Below are 25,342 nucleotides of genomic sequence, written 5' to 3' on the forward strand. Positions count from 1 at the left end.
CTAGATCTAGGACATAACAATTCTGTTTGATAAGAATTGTTCAAAGAAACCGTTAATCCTATTTGTAGACTACTTGTTAATGTTCAAGGTAATCTAGATCTATCAGAGCAAGTTAAAAAAAATCTTATATAATGTATTTTTTTTTCTATTTCGACACGTTTACCGATTAATGACAAAACTGACCCCGTATGACTAACTTAATCCAAAGATAGTATTCTTTTACTTAATATGAAAAGCTTATTTAGTGTAAGTAATTCTGTGGAAATAAAATCATTGAGAAGTTGTCTTCAAACACATGTCTAAAAAAACAACAACAAATACAATATCTATGTACACGTACATTGTATAAGATTAAGATAAACAAGAACACACCTTTTCAAGAATTATACAGTACGATGACATAGTCATAGTCATCAACACAATTTTCCCTTCTTTAATATGTTGACGGTGCAACTGTTAGGGCGAGCGCATTGTTCAGGCCAAATAAAAAAAATATGTGTGGTTCCGGTTACTCGACCGTCCCTATTTTATATCCCCGACCCTAAACTTTTTTTTGGCAATTTTCATATTTTTTCCAGAATTTTCCCCAATTTTCATCAATGGCTCCAGTTTAAGTTTTAGCATTGACGGCCTCCTTGCACAACATAGTGCAAGTGTTTAATAGTGTTAAATCCAAAGCAAGCTAGCATTTAGGTGTCCCCTACCAATATTGACTAGTATATTATCACACCAGATTTTAATGTCATTTGCAAAGCAGTGATAGGTATTATTTAGAAAAAATTAAGAAAATCATTTTAAAAAAAAAAAAAATAAAAAAATAACCCTACCTACCTACCCTAATTTTTTTGGAGGTGTAACCGGAACCACACATATTTTTTTGATTTCACTTGATTTTAAGATCCACCTCTTCAAACTGCATGAGGCATTTGGAACGTCTAGACTGTGACGTCACATGAGTATGATGACGTTGTATGTTAGCTGCATTTCCATAAACAAAGTTTGAAAAGTGCAAAAATTTTAACAAAGAATGTTTAATATACTATCTGTATGCAATGTCCATTAAATTAAGGTCAGTTTATTTTTTGTGAATTTTTAGTTGTTGTTACCATGTGAATGAAGTTAGCAGCGAGAACAACAAGCGATGCATTGTGGGTCCAGAATTACTGCGGAAAAAAAATTCTATTGAATGAATGTGCAGTAGTCCGAATTTGCTCTTCGCCCAAGCGTTGTCATTAGAGCTCGCAGTAATGAGCAGTGCTTTGCGCCGCTCGCCGCTCGCTCGCTATAATAGGTACTGATCTGGGCTCTTCAAAGAGCATTTATACTCAGGCGCATGGCAGGGAAGCTAAAATGTGTGAAGCTAGTGTTTAAAAGAAACAGCTAGTAGTCCAGAGTTAAGCTAGGGCTTTACAGTAGAGGTTGTTCCCCTGCCTCATTGTTCTTGGGAAGAATGAGTATTTAAATACATCAATGGGTGATGTTATTGCCCTCGGGGAATCGGGAGAACTCGCCTGCAAGACAGCTCACCCCAACACTATTAAAGACAGCTTGCCCCCAGTTTAAGACACCTGGCCCTAGTTAGAATAATCTTACTGTGTCTCTGGAGAAGCCCTCACCACAGTTAAAATATGTCCCATATACTTGCAATGTAGCAAATCGGAGTAGATCCGCTCCGAAATGATTTTGAAATATACAAAAGGAGTTGCACTGAAAATAATAACAAATTAATCATAACAAACCTTTTTGCATTTGTATATAACTTTTAACCTAAAAAAATAATCCATATAAATACGAAAATTCAACTCATTTTCTCAACGTTTTTTCCTCACTTCGAATTTACACACCATGTTGACATTTGAAACTCTCTGGATTGTTCATAGAAAATGCACAGAGTTCGAGTTATCGCCCATGTTTATTTTGCTACATTGCCAATACACAGAACGAATTCTACTGTTAAACCGGGTCTGTAGGACAATATCATTTTAACGATAAAACGTTCTACAGCCTGCCCCTATTAAAGAGACAACTGAATAGGGGGCAAGTTGTCCAGCATTCACTCTCAGATGGTGATGTCCCCTGGTCCTTGCAACCCCTGCAGTGACATGCAGGAATCAGAGTTGCCTGGCCCATAAACAAATACAAGTCAATGTGCCCCCTAAGAAAACCGCTCCGCTCAAAGAGCTCCCTAAATTTAATTTATCAAACTGCCCTCAGATATAATTTGATAGAAATTTATCATTAAGAAACCATCCCTAAATATTTTTCAGATTGCCTTGTATTATAATTCACAGAAAAATAATCTTACAAAATTTCCCCCCGTTTTGTTAAAACACCCCCAAAATTTTAGAAATATGTGAAGCTATATAATATTCTTATAATATATATATAATAATATATATAATATTCTTACAGGAATGTCCCAAAGTTTTGGTCAAAGTGGCCCATAATTTTTGTCAAAGTGCCCTATTTGGAATATACAGAAAATCCATTCCATCATGCTGGAAAAAACTCTTACAAATCCTAGTTTACTCAAGTAATGGTCAAAACCCCCTGAATTTTGGTCAAAGTTCCCATAGAATTTAATTACAGATATCACATTAATCCCATAATATCATCTACATCTACGTATATTCATAAAAAAAAAATTCTCAAAGTGTCCCGCCCCGTAATAGAGTGGACACAAAAACTGTGACTTAAATTGTGACAACAAATATCAATAATAACAACAATCAATAAACTATACATGAAAGTTTTTGAAAACATGAAAATGTCTATTGGGGCCTCAATGAAGGGGTTTCATTTACATAATTATTCCTCAGAAAAAATTGTGCAGTTGAGGGTTGTGGCCTATTGGCTTCTTGTTTTAAATTTTTATGAAGTATAATTTTATTTCTTATTCTGGTATGTGTTTAAAAAGGACTGAATCATAATTTCTAAATGTAGATGTCCCTAAAGGAATGTTATTTCACTTTCAGATTAAAGCTACATTGTATGAAAATGGAGGAAGAAAAGACAAAGAAAAAGAAGTCTAGTAAAAGCCATAAAAAGAAAAGCAGTGAGAAGACAAAGCATAGAAAAGATTTGAAGAAGTCAAGTGAGGGGACCCTGACGACTGAGAGCCAACAAAAGACAGCAGACAATGGGCAAAGTAGTCGCAAATCAAATGCAGGGTCGCCAGATGGAGGCTGTCCTATTTGTCTTGGAAAACTGGATAACACTTCTTTCACAGACAGCTGTTTTCACCAATTCTGTTTTACATGTCTGAAAGAATGGACAAAAGTGAAACCAGAGTGTCCTCTATGCAAACAGAAGTACAAAAGTATCTTATTTAATGTTTTATCTTATGAACAATATGAACAGATTAGTGTTGCTGACATTCAGAACACTGCTCAAGCTGAGAACCCACACCACAGGTTCAGGTATCGAACAACATTAACTCTTGAGAGACGGTTAATGCTGGACTTTCCCCAGGCAGACAGATCTCATATAGAACATGACTATACTTTAATGAGGCCCTCTCGAACAACCACACGAACACACTCTGTATGGAGAAGACATAGAGAAAATGCTACATCAGACTTCAGAAGAAGTGTGTACACCAATGGATTAAGAGCAGTTCAATTTCAAGATCAGAGATTGAGAGAAAGGGATGTAACTCCAGAGTTCTTCACTAGGAATCCAGCAACTCTCCACAGACTGGTTCCCTGGTTAAATCGGGAACTAAATGCCTTAATGAATGATGACAACAGACATGATCAGTTCCTATTAGACTATATTTTAGGACTTATTAAAACCTTTCCAATCAACAGTGAAGATTTTTACCATCATGTTTATCCTCACCTTGGTCGTCACACAAGACAGTTTATGCATGAGTTTGAATTTTTTGCCAAAAGTCCATACAATATAGGTGCTTATGATCAGAATGTAGTGTATGAACCACAACCCGTTGAAGTAATATCAGCAGGGGACACCACAGAGGATGAGGAAGGAGATGATGATGATGTCATTATTATTGATCAAGGAGGATCTAGTGCTGACCCCATTGACCTATCTGTTGGAGATTCACCACCACAACCCTCTTCTCAAGCACCACCCCTGCCACCAGAACCATATCCTGAGGAACCCTGTCTTCCCAAGGAACCACCTGCTGAACGCAGACTAAGTAATAACCATGATGTCACCCCAATTTTGGATAGGGTCCGTCAATTTCTGGAGGAGCCACCGCCCCACCCTTCAAGGCTAACTTCTTCTGGCTGGGACTCCCCATTACCAGGACCATCGTGGATGGACACCAACAGTGATTCAGGAGAATTAAATCAGATACCACTTCCCCCCACACCACCCAATGTATCTACAACTTCATCCACTGTTACATTATCAACAGAGAAGGACCCACTGCCACCACCAAAGAAAAAGGGCGGAATTCCAGTCTTCCCTCCCATGCTTACAGAGTTATTCAGTGGTGCAGGGAAGGCCACTATCAAAATAGAAAACAGTGATTCAGAGTCCTCTATAGGAAGTGATGTCATTTTTGTGTCTATAGAAAATCCATGGGAAGAACGTCCCGCAGTGCTTCTTTCCTCAGGATCTGATGATGAACAAGTGGCCCAACAGTCTTCAAAGACTGAAAAGAAAAAAAGTAAATCCAGACATGATGAAAGGACTTTAGCCAAAAGATCTGAAGAAAAGTCCAGATATAGGCATGACCACCATCGCCACAGATATGATTTGTCTAGCAGTCGATCAAGATCAAGAGAGAGAGGACATACTCATCATCCAAGGAAACGTCACAAGAAACATAGATCTAGAGAACGTGAGCGATACAGAACTAGATCAAGGTCACGAGAAAGGTATGAAACTTATTATCATGAAGATAGATATTATCCAAGTAGTAGACCAACCTATGAGGATGAGTATTACTCTAGAGTGTCCAGACCACGACTCTTAGAAGATCGGAGGGAATGGGATTATGGAAGGTCATACAGTCGAGTGATAGATGCAGAATATGAACGTCCTAAAAGGTCATCATATAGGTCCAGTAGTGAGGACTCATACCTGCATAGAAGCAAAAAGTCCAAAAAAGTAAAGAAGCACAAAAAGCACAAGAAGCATAAAAAGCATAAGACCACCTATATTTCTTCTGATTCAGATTTTGAAATCATCGCTGTAGGTAAACCAAAAACTGCACCAGCTCCAGTCCAGCACACAATGAAACCTGCTGATGGTGCCACAAGCACTGCTGCTGAACCTGTGAAATACAAGAAACATCCTACAGGGCACAAGAAAAAGTCCTCCACAGTAACACAGATTACTGATAGCAGAGAGAGGCCGGAGACAAGCAGGGATATCCCCGCCAGCCCCCCAGATATGGGGGGAAATCTTATCCAGGAGATATCCGAGGGGAATCTGTGTCTGAGTCCAATCTCTGACAGCTCCACAGACTCTCAAATCAACTTACTCCAGTCTGTGTCTTCAGCTAAATCCACCAACAAGCCTGCTACCTCTGCCAGTCAGACTCAAAGCACCAAAGTACACTCACCAGTCCACACTTCATTGAACAATTTCTTATCAGACATATCAGATGGAGGGGGCTCAGAAGAGGGGGAAATTTCAGATTTGTAACATAAACTCATATTCCTTTATGTAACATAAACTCAGTTTTCCATACATGTGATATTTGATTGAATAAGAAAGAAAATCTTGTTTGATGTTCATGTGTAAGATTACAAAATTATTCAAATTCAGTAACAAAAGTATTGAAATTATGAGAATTCATTTAGATATAGATACATGTACATGTATCAACAAAAGTGACATACATGCGTATAAGCATGAGTCTTAATATAAGAATGCAGTTTTATTAATGGAAGGTATTCACAAATGTTTGAAGAGGGATCTTTCAAATTAAAATGAAGTGTTGAAATCACAAAATATTGGAGATGGGATCTATCCCATGAAAATGAAGTGTAGAAAATTTGAAAATTACCAAACTCTCTCAATCAGTAGATCAGTTTATATATTCAATAGAATATTCATAGTAAGCATCACATCATTCTATCTTACTGGTATAATAAATTTAAATCTACTTACTTAGTTTCAATAGGGCATAGTAATTTGTCTGAAAATGTTTTTATCTTTGAAAAAGCTCTTGATAGTACCAAAGATTTTGGAAAACTTTTTGAAGTTTAGGATATACGTTGTATTTTAATCCACAGTAGTCATTCAGGTACAGTAAAACATAGTTATATTGAACACACAATTAATTCACATTTACAGCAGAGTGGTTTTCATTCCCCATGGTTTTAAAATGGAAATTGATGTAACAAATTATATTTATGTTATAAATCAAATTTTTTTGTCCCTACCACATCGCTATATATGTGTTTTACTATACTAGTAACTTCAAGACATGCAGGTAAAATTAGTACAAATCAGTATAGTCAATATTAGTATATTTTTTTTTACATAACTTCTGTACTTGATTTTCAGTGGTATTTAATGAAATACAGTACAAATCAGGGCTAAACCAGTAAAAATCAGGGCTAAACCAGTTTCAGTGTAGTTTTTACACAGCAGCTCCACTCATTTGTAGGGTACAGTCAAACCTCGTTATCTTGAACTCAAAGGGATCAAGATAAAACTTCGAGTTATCCGAGGATTTCAGATATTGCATTGGGGGTAAAAAACATAAAGAAAAATGGTTTGGACTAACAAATCATTTCAACATATCCCAGGTATTCAAGAAATGGTGTTTGAGATAACGAAGTTCAATTGTACATAATTTATTGTTTGTTTTCATCAATTTTTATTTTAGATGTATGAATAATGAATGTATAAATGTGAGAATATGTGACTCCAATTACTGCAGTATAATTGGAAAGATTTTGTTAATGACCAAATTTTGTGCACTAATTTTAAATGTTACTGATAATATTTTATTTCATTCTAATTATAAGAGAGGAAAATTGGACTTATTTTTCATATGTGAATGTCATTTTAATGATAAAGATTGATGAATTTTCTTGGATTTAGAAAACATACTGAAATTGGACTGATTTGGTGTAAATTTTGTAATCATTATAAGTGCTGAACTAATTGATTTTGTGATGAATGAAAGGCCTGTTTATGTATAGATGAAGAAGTGCTGTATTTATAAGCCTAATACTATTTATAATAAAAGAAAAGTGAAATTTAAAACTTGTTATTTATGGCAGAATATGCATAAAGATTAAAAATCACACAAGTTTCACACTTCAGCTGAAACCTAAGAATTAAGGACAGATGCTGCAAACAAACTTTTCTTAAGGATACTTAACACAAACAAAAATTTGATGCATGGATTGATATATATTTTGGACTACAGATTTTGATTAGAAATGACATAAACAATAAATCCCAAAATATAAAGAGACTGTAAGTTTTCTTTGGTACTTAGGCATGCGAGTGTCATTTGTATGTAATTCTATACAATTATTTTTACACATTTTTAACTTCCTGACAAAATCTTACAAAATTCTCCACTTTACTTGGCAAACATTATTCAGGATAACTATTTGAATTTGAATTTATGAGAAATATGCTGTATTTGTGAAAAAAGTTTGTGTTATTTATCCTTAAAAAGTCATGAATAAAATGAAATTTTGTTTATAGATAATGTGGATAAGATTGATTGCAAAGAGTTTCTATTTTTCATTCAAAAATCAATGTCCACTAAAGTGATAAAAAATATTGTATAGATTTATAAGGGAAGAACTTTGAACATCATAGAAATGAAGTCTACAATTCCTAAATATTAAATTTCAAATTTTAGAGATTTGAAATAAGCAAAATTTACAAACAAATCCAAAAAATTATACCAATCCATACATCCATTTTATAAGCTCACCTGAGTTGAAAAATTAGGTGAGTTTTTTAGCTCACCTGAGCCAAGGACTCAAGTGAGCTTTTCTGATCGAAGAGTGTCCATTGTCTTTCATTTGTCATCTGTCATGTGTTAACTTTTCACGCTTCCAGCTTCTTCTGAACCACTTGGCCAATTTCAACCAAATTTACCATAATGCATCATTTGGTAAACTTTGCTCAAATGAAGGACCACAACCTCTTTCAAGGGGAGATGATTAAGAATTAGTGAAAATTTAATGGCATCATATAAAAATCTTCTCAATAACCACTGGGCCAGAAAAGATGAAACTTGTGTGAAAGCTTCATTACATAATGGTTCAAGTTCAAATCATAACCCCTGGGGCTATATTTATTAAGGATGAGGCCACAACAGGTGATCAAAGTTTTAAATAGGTATATATATAGAAAAAAAAATTAAAAATCTTCTGAAGAACGGGCAGAATAATGAAAAAAAAAAACAGCATATGGAAGCATCCTGGGATAGTGTAGCTTCAAGTTCGTTCAAATTTTGACTTCTGGGGCTAGTGAGGGGCCACAATGGGTGATCAAAGTTTTACAGAGGAAAAAATAGGAAAAATCTTAAAATAAAATCTTTTTCTCAAAAACAGCAAAGCCATGATTAGTCATATTCATATGGAAGCATCCTTGAATAGTGTAGATTTAACTTTGCTCAAATCATGAGCCCTGTGGTTAGGATGGGACCAAAATTAATTTCAACATGTATGTGATCCATGTTTTACAAGGGAATATATTAGAGGAAAAAATGCTGATGAAGAACTGCAGGGCCATAGTGACCCAGGTAAATGTTGTGGCCCATGGGCCTCATGTTTAAATCAAGACCTCAAGATGTGTGGTGGGACCACAGTAAGTGATCAAAGTTTTGGGAATAAATCTCATGAACTTCTCAACCAAAAGAGTTGAAACTTATGTGAAAGTTTCAAAACAAAGTGTACATTGGAGTTTGTTTGATTAAATCATGACCATTGAGATTGGTTGGGGTCACAATAGGTAATCAAAGTTTTACATGGGAATATATAGTACAATTTTTTTTTAAATATCCTCAAGAACAGCAAAACCATGATAATAGAGTCATATTCATATGGAAGCATTCTCATGTAGTGTAGAGTATAGTTTGTTTAAATCATGACCCCAAAGGATCACTAGGTAATTAAAGCGTTACCAAGTAATATACAAGTACACGCATAGGGGAACCTTCTCAGGAACAGCAAAGGCATGATTAGTCATACAGATATGGGAGCCATCCTCAAAGAGTGTAGATTGAAGTTTTTTTTCAAATCATGAATCCCCTGGGGTAGGATGAGGCCGAAATAGATGATCAAAGTGGTGTATAATAATATATAGGGGAAAATCTTTGAAAATCTCCTCAAGAACAGCAAAGGTATCCTCAGGTAATGTAGTTGCAAATTTGTTAAAATTGCGACCCTAAGGTAGGGTGGGGCCACGATGTACATACAATCAAAGTTTAACATAGGAAGAACAGCAGGGCCATAGTTACTCAGGCGAGCGTTGTGACCCATGGGCCTCTTGTTTTAGTGTGTCCTTAAAATAGAATTCTTATTCTAACTCTGTGTTTTTCATTTCTAGGATCTGGGATTGTGATTAAATGTGAATAACGATAAACATGTACAATGTATATATTCGTACATAATTATACAGCTCTTCCCTTAAACTGAAAATACTCTGACAATTTTTTTTTCGGGGGGGGGGGGGGGGGTTCTGCCTATTCATATTTTTAATACAATATCAAGTTTAATGGTATCGGTTTAGATAATATAATCGGCAGACGCAATGCAAAATTTTAAAACAACAAAGGTGACTAAAGTGTTATTGAATTTAAAAAAAAGAGAGATAGCATCACGTCAACTAATGTTTTAATTAGTATGCAGTATAATATTCCATTGTTCTAGACCACAGAATGTCAAGTTTCACTCCGTACCAAACCAGATGATTCATTCAAAATTTATTTACACATCTATAACTGTAATGTGTTTCATTATTCAAAAATTGTTCCACTGCCAATCTGTACATGATGTAACAAATTTTATTCGAATTAAAAAAAAGAAAGAAAGAAATTAAGCAAAGGACTATTTGCCAGACTGATTAAGGTCAAAATACCGGGATGGATAAAAAGATGATTACGAACTAAACCTATAAAAATGTAGTTTGAACAGAAAATACAAAGAATACAAAGAAGATGGATGAATGCCTTTAGCTTCAAATGTATAAAAATCCAATCCAATCGGTGAACTAAGTTTTTAGAGCAAAGTTCTTATTATTGAAAGATTTGAAAGCATCACAAGCAAACCTTCCCTGTGGAAAATTCTCCTTGCAAAAATTATTCTATGGTTAAAAAAAAATAAGGACTTTTTCTCGGAAAGATACTAAGGTGTATTTCTAAGGTAGAGTGGGCTCATGCTCTATGTTTTTGTAAAGCAAAAAAAAAAAAAAAAAAAAAAAAAAAAAAAAAAAAAATATTTTTGGCATACTTTGAAGATATTCTTTCAATAAATTGGAGCGAAGTATGAAGAACTGATCATTTTTACCCTCTTTTGCGTGTGCATGATTTCATTGACGAATAATTTTAATACTTGTGAGATTGTTCCAAACTGAGTTCAGATTTTACATAAAGTATACATAAATGTTAACTGAAATGTCAAAGAAAAAAATTTTATAATTAAAATTTTATTTTTCACTTTCTTATTTGTTGAACCGTAGGTATTTTTTCTCTCCTTGTTCACCCATCTCTTTATTTTTCAAAGGCGGAAGTTCGTATCTGTGATTTTCGAAATTGATATTGAGGTACAAAAGTAAACAATCTGATTTTCCTTTTTATTTTGTTAGTTATTTTGCCTCTCAATGTGCATATTTGCATGCATTTTTCCTGTATCAAGTCGGCATAGCTTTCATTTTATAAACCTTTATTCATGTTATTTGTATATTAGAAAAAAAGTAAGAGAGGAATTTTTCTATCAAGTAACTTTTTTAGGCCTTGAAAGTGACACTGTATCGGTATATAACGCATCCAAGGAGACTTAAACATTGCAAAATACACGTAAATGTTCTCATTTGAAAAGTTTTAATTAAAAAAGAAGAATAATTTTTTTTTTTTCATTTACTAGTACTTAACTACTGAGTGAAACAGCCAAACATTTACTCTGATAAACCTGCGAAATCTCTAATTTTAAATACACGAACACGAATAGATAAAAGATTACAAGAATAATATACTTTCATATGAAGTTTTTAGATTTCTTTAATAGGTGACGGACAATGTAGTCGAGATTTTAGGGAATTTGAAATAAAACCTTTACTTTAATTGCATGATCTCCATGCAGGAAGACTTTGAGATTTATATGCACCAGACCATGTACACAGTTTGGTACCTTCCCGTATATGTCGTAATATGTGTTTTTGAATGAAAGGAATTGCATCGATCACGAGGATAATTAACATGCAAATTAATGTAACCACTGTTCCAGAACGTGAATATTTCACTGCTGTAAAAAAATTAAACGACCTCAAACAGGTGATTCACAACGAGTCGAAATTCTTATTTTTAAATAGCCTTGTACCCGTTTTAATCTACTTATCGTTTTTAAATAAAAATGTAGTTTAAATGGACAGTGTACAATAGTTCTTTCGTCGAACAAGGAAGTGGGACCTCCAATTTCCGAGCTCTTTCTTCTGATGTTAGAAATATGGAAGGAAGGTTGTCTATATTCCTATTACTTACCTTTGGAAATACTCATATAGAAGGTAAACATATTACATCTATTCATATATATTATTTAAATGGATGTAGATGTGCTATTTTATTACAAATAATATATAAATAACTATTAATAAGTTAGGTATTAGAAATGGATAAAATGTACATAGAAAATTGTGTTTTGGAAACACACCATATAAAATTACTGAAAATACTTTCTTCAGTTCTTATTTTTTAAGGGATAAAAAATGAAGTTCGTCGGAAATTGTTTAGGTATTTTCAAAAAATTTCACATCTGTACGCAAAGAGAACCAGCAATTTGAAGAAAAGCATAATAAGAATCCTACAGGTGCCTCGTTTTTAAACATGACTTTTTAAAAAATATATATATATTTTTTTTTAATCGTTTACTGAGTATTCAATTTAATTAATAAAGCAAGTTATTTATTTTAGTTTATAACTATTTTATTTATTTATTTAAGTTATTTTTTTTTTAGTTTATAGCTTTTTGAAAAACTTTTTTCTCCGTTTAAATCGGTTAAAAAAAAAATGTACCTTTTGACTTTAAAGCCCTATAAACTAGAAATCGTTTTCTCGATTATTTAAAGTCTAATTATTTTATTATATGTCTGTCAAAATACATTATTTTATTATTGATGGTCATTTTGTAATTTTGGGGAAAAGAATTCAAAGACGTGTTAATAAGTCAAAAATTTTTTGGCAACATGATATGCAGTTCCACACCACTGAATTTTATTCGGTCTCCCATTTTAGATTTGAAATTCATAATATGCATATCATCTTGCAAGAAAACTACTGTCTATTAAATACTTTTACTAGCGGTGTATCAACTAAAAAGATTTCTTTACATAATTACATAGCAGTGTCTTTGTACACAGTTTAAATGTACAATCTATTCATTGCCTTTTAATTCGGTTTCACGAATCGTGCAAGGAAGTTGACTGTTATGCTTAAGGAAATAAATCTGTTCAATTTCGATATTTGTGTATTTAAGGGATATAAACCGAAATTCATTCATTATAAAGCTTATCAATGTAAAAAAAAAAACGTGTCCAATATTTTTCGGAATGAATATTCGTGGTTTAAATCTTCTTATTTGAATTACATTTTAAATTGTTGTAATTCCTTCTCCCCCGTTTTTCATAGTTTAGAAATAATTATTTGAAAGAATTCAAATTTTAACTTTTGTTTAAAATTCAACTGCATCCTTATGATACTCCCTGTGCCCCAAAGTTATAATATGTATACATTGTACTCTATTCTTGATTCTCTAAACTAATACCAGTTATTCAAAGGGTGTCAGGGAATTGAAAACGGCTATTCTAGAGGTAATTCCAACGTTGACAGATCTAAAATTAGCTCCAAAATTGGACTGGCATGACTACATGTATATATTACACTTTCTAAGCTAGCATTTAAGAATATCATTCTGTAAAATAATGCACCACAAAAATAAAATGTGATGTAACTTGTTATTCATGTTATGAATATTAGTTTAACTAACGAAAAACCTTCACTTTCCTACCAGTGACTTGACCCTGAATCACTTAACCCTTTCGTCAAGTTGGAGAGTGTACGTAATGTTATTCTGTAATTGAGTTACAGAATAACATAGTTTTTTGGAAGGACAGGTTATCATGTCAGACTTTCCCTTTATTCATTATTTTTGTTTTCTTTTGTTTAATTGAGCTTCATGTACAAATTTTGCATAAGAAATATGAGAATTTTTGTGAAGAACACTTCCTTTTCTTGTGACCTTGGGCCATGTAATTCTGATTCAGAATCCACAGATATAATGTTGATCAAGTGCTTATAAATCAATAATATAATCTTGCCTTAGCTTTATTAGTTTGTCCACTATGTAGTCAGGAAAAGGCCTTTTCAAACAAGCATTCTGAGAGTATTGCATTAGCAATACTAGCCCCCCTATCGGCAAGTGTAATCTGGTTCCCGTTAAAAATTGAAAACGCCATAATTTCGTCAAAAATCAATGAAGCGGAACGTAATGCAAACTTATCTAAAACTCATCAAGGTAAAGTCACATACCAAAAATCAGCTCAATATCTGCAAGCGTTTAGAAGAAAATTGCGGAAAACCCTTAAAAATTGAAGAAGTCATAATTCCGTCAAAAATCAATGAAGCGGAACGAAATGCAAACTTGATCTGTAACTCATCAAGATACAATCACATACCAAAAATCAGCCCAATATCTGCAAGCGTTTAGGAAAAAGTGCGGAAAACCAAGTGGGACAGACGGACGGACAAACTCAGAGGAAACCTATAGTCCCCTACGGTTTCACTGGTAGGGGACTAATAAGAACACCATTACAACCTAGCCTGACCCCAGGAGCAAGAAATTCACAGTTTTAGTATAGGACCCAGTTCTTAATCATTTTACTAAAAATGAAGTATGAAGATTGACCTCGAAAGTTATACAAGATTAAGTTCCAGAGAGAGAGAGAGAGAGAGAGAGAGAGAGAGAGAGAGAGAGAGACCATTATATCCATTCTCCAAAACAGCATTACGAAATATTTAAGACAAATGAATTTTTCAGGCTGCAAATACTTTCATTTTTCAAAATTTTATATCAAGATTTACAGAGTTGTCATTTCTTAAGGTTTTTTTGGTAGCATTCTTTTACGAGGGGACAAGTGATTCAATTTCTGGTGCAAAGTTCTTTCTTTTCTAACTATTAAGCATTTTTGAAAACAGGATTGGATCCGTGCACGACAAGCAATGTACTGAGATTTCAAGAGAAAAGGTGTCCGTCTCATCACCTACAAACCAGTGAATATGGTCTTTGTGATAATTTTATCACTGAACAGTGGTACAGAGTGGACGACGGTGCAGATATACCGACATCTTGTCCAGCTATGTTGCAGTGTGGAACCGTGTTTCCCGTGTGGATGTACGGTAAGGTTCGACTTCTAGATCACATTTTTTTGATTGTGTCGGTTCTACCAAATCTAGTTATTTCCAAGTTGATTATTTATATTTTAGTTTTGGATATTTGAATGTTTTGCCCCATTCTTGATTTTTTGCAATCAGGACTTTGGGGAAGAACTTCAGATATTTAAAATGTTTGGAATAAATGGAGTTCATTGAATTTTACATAAAGCTACTTGTAATTTAAACCTGTACAATTTTATTAAAGGCACTGTTCCGTCCGTTTCTGATGGTATGGTGTTTCGCACAGCCTGTTTGTCTGACTATAATGGCTGCTGTTCCAGAAAGTGGACAATTCATGTTAAAAACTGTGGAAGCTACCGGGTTTACCATCTCAAGCAGACAGACGCCTGCTCCAGTGCCTACTGCGTTGGTATGGAATTTAAACAGGATAAAAAATAATAAACTAAATTATAATGAAAATGTACTTTCTACTTAATTTTTTTTTAAATTTCTTTATATATTCATTATTCATTGTTATAATTTTTTTGGATGAAAATTGTTTGTCACAAAATATAAATTCAACAAAAATCTGCAATTCCTTAATTTTTCCGGAGAAATAGATATTATATATACATTATTTAGTGTTCAGACATTCTACGAAAACGTGATCAAATAATAAGTTTGTAGGACGCTAACAAATTTACCTTTGTTATATCATATTATCTATAATTTAAACTCAACTCTAAACATCAGCATACTCTTTCACTTGCAAAAGCTTTTCGAGTTTATTGCATAAATTATGCGCAAAAGCGTTTCGAGTTAATTACAAAAAATAATAATATTGAAGTATTTTTTCCTATATAAAAAGAGAAACATAAATTTTCTCGCATGGAAATGCATAGAACCTGTATCATACGAAATGGTATCATGTCGCAGAAAATTGAGTTTTGGTTTAATAGTGATTTAGTGTGTTAAATTTTACAGTAGTTTTCCTAAATTTTCATGAGAGATAAATAATTTTTCACACTCTGAACATGAACACCGTGTTCACCTCCATAAACAACTGAATGACGTAGAGATACTAAGTTTGCTGTATCTGTTACCGATGTAGTCTTTTCCTTGATTTCAAATACTGACACAATCAGCATTTTAATAACAACATCAACAAGAAACACAGTCAAAAACACCCATGTCTTTATATACAGGCCTTGAGTAGAGACCATCTTGCCAAACTGTACCACATGCTTGCTAAAAATCTATAAATGCGCATCTGGTGCATCAAAATTGGTACCATATATGATTTACATTCACAAATAATTTTCTGCTGTTAATGAGTCTATGAGGCAGAAATTGTAGTAATAGTATTTTTTAATTAGTTTACCCTTTTCTGAACCCAGTCTGACTTTATTCAGTAAGTATTACATCTGCATAATTCTCTAAACGATAACTCAAAATACTCGTAAAAAGTTAACCCAGACAACTTAAGAGTTGGATCACTCTTATTTTTGTAGATTGGTTTGATAGTACTGATTAAGACAATTACTTTTTTAATATTACAAAATAGACTAGAAAAAATTGTTGTCTCTCCTAAGAATTTAACTTACATAACGATGAACTGGATTCTTTTCGTTTTCTTTCTTTCTTTCTTTTTCTTTCTTTTTTTCTTTTTTTCTTTTTTTTTTTTGCATTTAAGATGTAGAAAAAAAGTTTTAATTTTGGAACAAAATACTAAATACGTTTGACTAAAATCTTAAAATAAACGTTATTTATATTTATTGCCGAGAACTATAACTTTTTTTTTTTTATTGAAAATTAACATCCGTAATGATCCCCCCCCCCCCTTCCCGAAAGACCAGATTTGTGCAAGGTTTTAAAAATCATAAATCATGTTTTACTGTTCTATACTCAACATAAGAAAACAAATTATAGGTCAGTTTCAGGTTTATTTCAATAATAATGAATCATGTTTAAGCATTAACTCCCGCTACAATGCCCTATGACTGGAAATTGTTAAAAATGAAAACCATACCAGGCTAGTGGATAATTCTTTTTTATATCCACAAATTTTTCTGTAGTTAGAGAAAACAATTCTGTCTATTCACAGCTTGTTTTTGAAAAAAAAAACATACATACAGATGAAGAAAAACTCCAATTTTGTGAAAATATGCGAAAATGTCATTTATTAAAACGTATAAAAGACCAAAACTACATTCCAAGTGCACTGCTATGTCCTTTGGAAAACTGTATTGTTTATTTGGGAATTTGAATCAACTATGTTCTTTATATTATATATCCTGAATGGTCCCTTTATCGTAGATTGACAGTTTTTTTTTAAAATTAAGTTTAAGCTTTGAACTTCGAACACAAGACTTTTACGAAGAAAAGAATTGATTTTCTCTTCACATTTACAGAAAACAGAATCAACATCACAACACAAGAATCAAGCTCTTCTTCATCCTCCTCAGAAGATGTAACCTCATCCAGTACAGAAACAGCTGTGGAGAGCATCGTTAGTGACGTCACAACTACAAAATCGACAACAACAGGACGCACGACAACACCCACTTCTAAGTCTACAACGGTGAAATCAACAAGTTCCATAGAACAGTTAAGAACTTCACAAACAAGTGTTTCTTTTGCTGAAACCCAAGGTGTTGGTACGGAAATTTTTTTTAAATTATTAAAATAACTCAGTACAACAATGATTAACATGTAATAAAATGAAAAGAAATTTTGACATATGAAGTTTTGTGTCCTGTCTAAGACTTCTTTAAGAAAAGGAGAGCATCATTTGTTTTTATTGTGATTATAGTAGCCATTATTTTAACCACTGATACTTCCTTAATGAATTAAAATCATTTTACAAAAACAGCAGACAAATCAACAAGTCCCACAGAACAGACAACAACATCAGAACGACATGTTTCTTCTGCTGAAACCCAAGGTGATGGTCAGCATTTATTAAATAAAGTTTAATCATATTATGCGAAATGACAAATGATGAACAACAACAAGAACAAAGTTTTCGTAGTTTTTCGTAAATCGTAGTTTTTAAGTTTTGCTTACCCTTCATTCTTAAAGGAGTCACGGATCCAAATACTAAGAAAAAGCCGAGTTCCACAGAAGCTACAAAATCACAAGGTATTCAACGTTTAGCATTTTGAATTTGTTTGCATGGAAATAGCTTTTGCTTTTCTTAACATGGGGGTATATGTCTAAAATTTGTTATACAAAAAATGAATAAAAGAAATCGTTTCTATCCATTCAACTTTTTTTTAAAAAACTCATTTTGAATATAAAATACGTTTTAAGTTCAAAATAGCAAGAATTAAATGTACGTAACTACCTCAGTACCTCAGGCACTTGTTCCTGTAATAAATTTTTAAGTCATAGTATGATAATAATAAAAGGTATCTAAACTCCGAAATACAAGGGGTAACCCGCTCCCCAGAATCGCACTCATTTACACTTTCAGAAGAAATACACTGGTAAACTGTTTATTACCATTTTCTTTTACGATAATTTATCTGCAAATCCATATATGGCATGCTGGTTTTTATTTTCTTTCATCTCCATAAACAGCGTCAAAACTCTGCTCGACGGCTGGAAAATTCGTCTTACACCTTGAAGTGGTATATACTAATCTTTGGCGGAATATATTCTTGGATTCTGAATGACAAAAACCTGTTTCTAAAATAACATTGGAAAAAATCGTAAAGTTTTTATTGAAAATAAAATGTAAACAAATTTTATTTATTCACTACAATATTTAAACAATGAGACTGCATTTCTAAACCCACCTATTTTAAATTTTACTCTCTGCCCAAGATGGGTACATACCTTTTTATAGGGTGAGACGAATTTCTTATTTGTCGAGCAGAGTTTTGACGCTTTTTCTGGAGAAAAAAGAAATGAATTTATTTTATGGATTAATAAATTCATTACAGAAACAAGACTAGTATAGTAAACTTTCAAATTTTAGTTGCATTCATTTGCTTATCTTAAATAAAAACGTCTAACATATAGATATCAGTACTGAAAAGTGGTCATAACATTATTAATCATAGCAAATAAATATTGCAACTAGAAATATGTCCATAGGACATGAATGCCCTGCCGAGGGTATATCATTATGCAAAATGAAAAGAAACGTATCTTGTTTCTTTGTTTAAGATAAGGGTAATTGGGGAATATTGAGGTCAAAGTCATGGGGAAGGTTAAGGTCAGCAATTTATGATACAATTGAATAGCTATCACCAATTTGTATTAGTATATGAAGTTCGATTAAAATATTTTGATTAGTTTCTTTGAAAATGAGTTTTAAACACAACAAATAGTAAAGTCATAGAAGAGGTCAGATAAAAAAAAAATGGACAGAGCTGAAAAGTTCTTACCATTGTGTTTATGTGTAGATACAAATACTTAATTTAAATAATTTCTTTGAAATTGAGCTGAACAAATTTCAAAATAGTAAGGTTAAAGTCATAGATAAGACCAAGCTCCAAAATTTTGGTGCAATTGAAAAGCTCTACCCGATATGTACCAGCATATGAAGTGTAATAAAAATATCTTAAATACTTTCTTTAATTTAAGAAAAGTGAGGTCAAGGTCACAAAAAAGTTTAAGGTAAAAAATGTTGATGCCTTGAATATCTCTTATCAATATATATCAATGGAAAGTGTGATGGAAAAATCTTAAATACTCTCTTTGAAATTGAGCTAAACACAAATTTGATAAAAATGATGTCAGTGTCACAGGAAATGTCAAAGTCAAAGGAAAGGCCAAAAGTCAAAAAACGTTGTTGCAGTTGAACAGTTCTCAATAGTATATATCAGCATATGAAGTTTGATAGAAATATCTTGAACAGTTTCTTTGAAATTGGGCTAAAAAAATATTAACAAAAGTGAGGTCAAGGTCACAAAAAAAGGTATTCTCAAAAAATATTGATGCAGTTGAATAGCTCTCATCAGTATTTTTCAGCCAGGGATGGGGTCAATTACTTTATAAAGTAATTAATTAATTTACAATTACTTTGACTTTTTCTTCAATTAAATTACAATTAAATTACAGGCTTTCTAAGACATGTAATTAATTTAATTACAATTACTTTGCAAAAGTAATTAATTAAATTACAAATTACATTTTTAATTTTTTTGAAAATTTTCATAATCCTTGTCAATGAATATACAGAACATCATTTATTTGTATATAAGCTCAACCTCTGCACAAAAAATACAAGAAATAATATGCTATAGGCATTGTGTATCATTCTGGTTTAATTGATTACATTTATTTACAAAACATTAAAGAAACTCTTAAAGAACTATCCGAGATCAGTTTGATGCAGTTTCCACCACACAAAACCTACATCCACACAAATTGCATGGCTTATGATATTTGATTAAAAGTGAGTATTTTAATAGAGTGAAATGAGTCGCAACTGTAACCCCTCAAATTAAATATTTCCTTCAAAGGTAACCTGAACGTCCTAAATTGCTATTTATGTTGTACAATTTTACTTCATAAATCAGAATTGTACAGATAGAAAATTCATTCATAAAAATCTGTTTAGATGTTAAAATAATTATCAAATTGAAAGTTTTTCTTTTCTATAGCTAGCGGAGCATTTTAAATTGAAATAATTATCTCCATTGGCTTTGTCTTCTAAATCATGGAATGAATATCTCTTTAGAGGAGTTGATTTGTTTTGATTGCAATTTAAAGCTGTGATCTGGAGGGCAATTATCTCTTCCAAGTAAGAGAGAACTTAATTAACGACACACACCTTTTTTTCTTTATTATTGACCAAACAACAAAGATTGAAATATAATAAATGTGTGTTTCATAGCTGAATAGACCTAAGAAGGGTGGTTTAAAATTCATATTTATAAATATAGATAAAAAAAAATTCAAAATTTACATGATGATTAGAAAGAAACTAGTTTATTATTATCAAGCCAATCATTTAATTATTTTTTTTGTAAGCATGAACCTAAGATTTTGTATAATTGAAGGATTGAGGATATGTTTAACAATAAAATAAAAACCAGTAAAATGGGGAGATAGTGGTGACGATATATCATGAATATATCATGAATGTGTATTATATAAAGTAATTGAATGTAATTGAAAAAGTAATTGAAATTACATGGTATTTTTTCAGTGTAATTAATTAAATTACAATTACAAGTAATTGAAAAAATGTTCAATTACAAATTACTTCCAATTACTTCAAAAAATGTAATTAAATACAGTCAATTACAATTACTTTTTTTAATTACCCCATCCCTGGTTTCAGCATATGGAGTTTGATAAAAATATATTGAATAACATTTTTGAAACTGAGCTAAATACTAAATGAAGAAAAGTGAGGTCAATATCACGGAATTGTCAAGGTCAAAATATGTTGACGCAACTGAATAGCTCTCATCAATATAAATTAGCAATCAAGGTTTGAAAAAAATATCTTGAATAGTTTCTTTAAAACTGAGGTGAACGCAGAGTGTAAGTTATGGACAGATGGAAGGACGAAAAGAGGGAAGGCGGACATGACAAACACTATATGCCACGGCCATATTCATGGTGGGACATAAAAAGTTCTGATGTTCAACCTTTTACGTTTATTTGTATAGGCATTATATCTCCCTCTTCGGCATTTAATAAAGAATACTAGTATTTCAAACTGTATATTATCTAGCTTATTTTTCTGTTAAAGGCTGTTTCTACTTTCAGTTGTTCAGCAAGACTCTCCGAATGTTTTAGTGTATGTTTTAGCAGCAGTTATTGGAATCCTGGTCCTTATTATACTGCTAATAGTAGTGATGGTCAGAAGATCTAAGAGGTAATACAGCTAAAGCTGCCAAACTTTAAGAATTTTGTCATATAAGAAAATCATCTGAAGACACTACATGGGGTTGATAAATATCAAATTGGCCCCAACGCGATCCTGCTGTTCTGGAGACGATTTTTAAAAATAAGTTCCTAAATACATTATCCTGATTTAGTCCCACTTTAGTCCCGGTCCCAGAGGCCAAAAAAAAAAGGTTGAAAAAATGAACACCACTCATTTGGGGAACTTGCATACATGTATTCATATGAGTATTTATGGCTTTCTGTTTTTAGAGAAGAATTGAAAATGTGCCTTCTTCTTTATTTGAATAATATTCAATTCTTTGGCCCCCTCGACCAAATGGCCCAGCAGAACATAATTTGAATAAAAATTAAGTCTTGACTAATAATAGAATTTATACTATAACACCGTTGTTCTTAAGAAGCCCCAATTACCCCAAATAACATGATTTTAGCAATTTTGAATTTTCTCTATCTGAAAATTAACACACATTAAAACGACTAATCAACGTGCTACAATTCTTGAGAAGATTTTCAAAGATGAAGTTTTTTTTCTATATATTTATATGTAAGATTTAATATCGGCTGTCTAACCTTCTCCCTTTCCGACTATGGTTCGAATCAAAAAGGTGAAGACAATGGACAGTTATCAATTTCTTTAAATCTATAAACAATATGAAATGTGAACAGGGAAAATCACGAAACCACCTGAAGCACCAGACGGGGGATCAGGTGCATAAGGACGAGTAAGCATCTCTTGTCGACATATCACACCCTTCAGGAGCACTCTGTATTGATAAGGTAAACAGAGTCATCCGTAGTGTCAAAATTGATATAAAAGCAATGGCTTAACATTTGACAGGAAACATTTTAGTCAATATAAGCTTTAAAAATAGATTGTATTTGCAAATGATGTCATTATAACGAAAATTTAATTCCTGAAATGACTTTAAACGAGATTGTTGAAAGTACTGTAACATCAACCTCTTTGTCTGTAGCATGTCTAATGCAGAGTACTCAGATCACGCTCTTTTGTACCGAATCAATTGGAAGATATAAACACCATATGCCAGAAAGTGGAATATTACCACATAAATAGGGGAAACTGACAAACAAACATCGAAACATGAAACAGATGGGACAGATTCTGTGATGTCTTTTATTTCAAGTTCATTAAGATAAGTTCCTCGACTGTTTATGGAGTAATAAAGGGAGGCTCGGGTGTATGCATCAGTGAAATTCCGGAACATAGGTGAGGTTATTCATCTTTTTTAACAAGATGAAACGCGACATTGCTTTAGACACTTTGACTTTATCATTCGCGCGCCGTAATGCGATACCATACATAACACAGAATCCATAATTTTGTTTATTTGAGCATATACCTATTGGAAACTTGATATGTGTATTGATGAAAAATGTACTAAGGAGACGTGAAAATTTTAAAAACTTAAGTGCTCATTATTTTTCACTCGATTGAACTTTAAAAGGGCCAACTTTTATGGATCCCCGATCTTTCAATTAGTGACAAAATTTCATAAATATTATGAATTTTGTCAAAGATTTTGTCTGGATGTGGGTCAAGTATGAAATAGGAGACAGTTTTAAATTTGATGATATATCCAACAACCAAATTGAATTTGAATTACGATACCTATACTGGATTCCAAAACGTTTATCAATAACAATATTCATTTATATTTTTCCTCCGTTTATTCGATAAACCCCCTTGAACTCGAAATAAACGACACCACAGAGTCTGATCATCTATTTCATATTTGGATGTTTTATTAGAGAGAAAAAATGATGGCAAACTGACAACTCAAGTTAAAAGTTATGACCTCAAATTTTCTATCGTCAACTTCCATTATTTATGTAGAAATATACGTGATCCATTATCACATGCATACGGTGTTTATGTCTCGCAGTTGCATCAGTATGGAAGACCTTTTGCTATGGCAGAAAAATTTATAAAACAGACAGGCTACTGACGAATAAGTTGATGATAAACGAATATCAACAATCTTTAATTAATTAAAGTCAACATTTTGCAAATTCTGTAATCGATACAATGACCTTGTTTGCAAATATAACCTTTCATTGGATCGAAAGTTGATTGAGTTTCGGTATTTTCACACGAAATTTTCTACAGATTTTCCGTTTAGTAGATCATGGCAGGGGCACACTGAGGATGTGACATGGAATGTTCACTTCTCCATGGCACCTGATCCCATCTCTCTTTTCAGTGGTCCATGTTAGCTTTGCTCACAATTGAATTGCTTAATTGGACTTTTGGAATTACTGTTCGTCGTCTTCACATTTCATTTCACTGTAAATACAGTATGAAATCAATAATTTCATTGTCGCATTTTAGAAACAAAGAAGAAAATGAAAAAGGTAATCAAGAAACTCCTGTGTCTACCTTACAATCCAAAAACAATTACAGCGAACTGCCGGATACTGAGACGATCTACTATTCCATTGATTATGAGAAGGAAAATGAAAGCAATCAAGAAAATGAGAACATGTACTTGGATGCCTATCATCCTTCGATCGGAAATGAAGGAATGAAACATGATGAAGCTTTGGAAATTGAAGAAATAAACTCCCTGAGAGTAGATCTTGAGAACAGAGAAATGTACCTGGACGCTTATAGAGAGTCTGTGACGTCATCATCCGGAAATGACGTCCTGGAGAGACGCGAGAGCAGATATCCTTATGAATGTACACAGAAAGAGGAGGAAAGCCATACATACACAAAACTTAGAAATGAAGTTCTAAAACGTCATGAATTTGTCAATAAGGGTTATGAGTCACAACAGTATGAGAAGATAAGGGATTAAAAGGGGGAATCTGGAAGCAGAGAGTCTTATGACGATGTCACATTTGTGATGGATTAGTATTTTTAAATTTGCTTTAAGTTAGATATGACAAATATTTGACAATACCAGGTAGTTTTTGATTACTCTCTAAATTGATATCAAATGTAAATTCCATTAAAAATTGAGCAGAATTTCTTGCAATTCGACACATTCTTTCATATCAATTTTGCCCCTTATTAGAAAATTGTTCTTCAATAAATAGGGAAAAAAGTTTCAAACAAAAACTGATTTATCTTTCTTCTAATTTTTTTTATTTCCTTTCAAAACAATAATATTTTCTGATGATATTTTGCTATTTTATTAAAAAAAATCCACTTAAGATTTATATGTACCATACATCCTGAACGGGCTTTTCTTTTGGCCTTTCGAGTTGTTCCAATCCCAATTTTGACCTAGACAGTATTGGCTTGTCCTCAAAATTTTCCTGTACAAAAAGGTTTTGGTCTTAATTTTAGCACAAACCGATATTGAAAATAAATTTGAACAATAAGTAATTTTTAAGAAATTGCTTTAGTTTTGAAAAGTTGAAGTAATTTATAACCAACATCCCATATCTCTCTGTAGCAGACAATAATACTAATATCGTCAATGTAGGAAATTGTGACTTCAGATTTGATATTAAATTATACATGAATAAATTTATGTATATATAAGACATCGATAATTTAAGACATATATCAACTTTTGATATACTGTTGAATACTCTAACTATTATAATTAGTTATAATTATTTTGATCATTTTTCTGTAAAAGTATGTAACATACCAGGTATATCAATGACACACGAATAAAAGAACGCATATGCATCCATGCAAGTTTGTTCGACAGTGGTATGGAAGATTTATTCCTATTCCATTGTTGTAATGGGAATTTTAAGCATGTTTTTCTCTTAAAGAGCAAAATATAAAATCTTAATACCATGATTATGAAGCATCATCATCATCGTGTTATATAAATAATACATTTAAAAAAGTCACACACAATGTCCGACTTAACAGCTGCATCTCAAGCTGTAATATCAACACAACAATAATAAAAGTAGGGCAAAAATAGTGAACGGATCTTAATA

The 25,342-nt window shown here is 32.5% G+C and overlaps 1 protein-coding gene across 1 annotated transcript; it reads left to right on the top strand.

The window, feature by feature from the left end:
• LOC133190257 (uncharacterized) lies at positions 1–25,342 on the top strand. The gene is made up of 9 exons (XM_061325768.1): positions 1–88; positions 2,976–5,597; positions 14,364–14,566; positions 14,808–14,972; positions 16,954–17,199; positions 17,415–17,486; positions 17,624–17,683; positions 21,275–21,383; positions 23,766–25,342. Exons 2-9 carry the CDS (start codon positions 2,992–2,994, stop codon positions 24,232–24,234), a joined length of 3,930 nt encoding a protein of 1,309 aa, XP_061181752.1. The 5' UTR covers positions 1–88; positions 2,976–2,991; the 3' UTR covers positions 24,235–25,342.

The sequence above is a fragment of the Saccostrea echinata genome, unplaced genomic scaffold, assembly GCF_033153115.1.
Source record: "Saccostrea echinata isolate AGI-Se365-2 ecotype Australia unplaced genomic scaffold, CSIRO_AGI_Sech_v1 ptg000022l, whole genome shotgun sequence".
Lineage (NCBI taxonomy): Eukaryota > Metazoa > Mollusca > Bivalvia > Ostreida > Ostreidae > Saccostrea > Saccostrea echinata.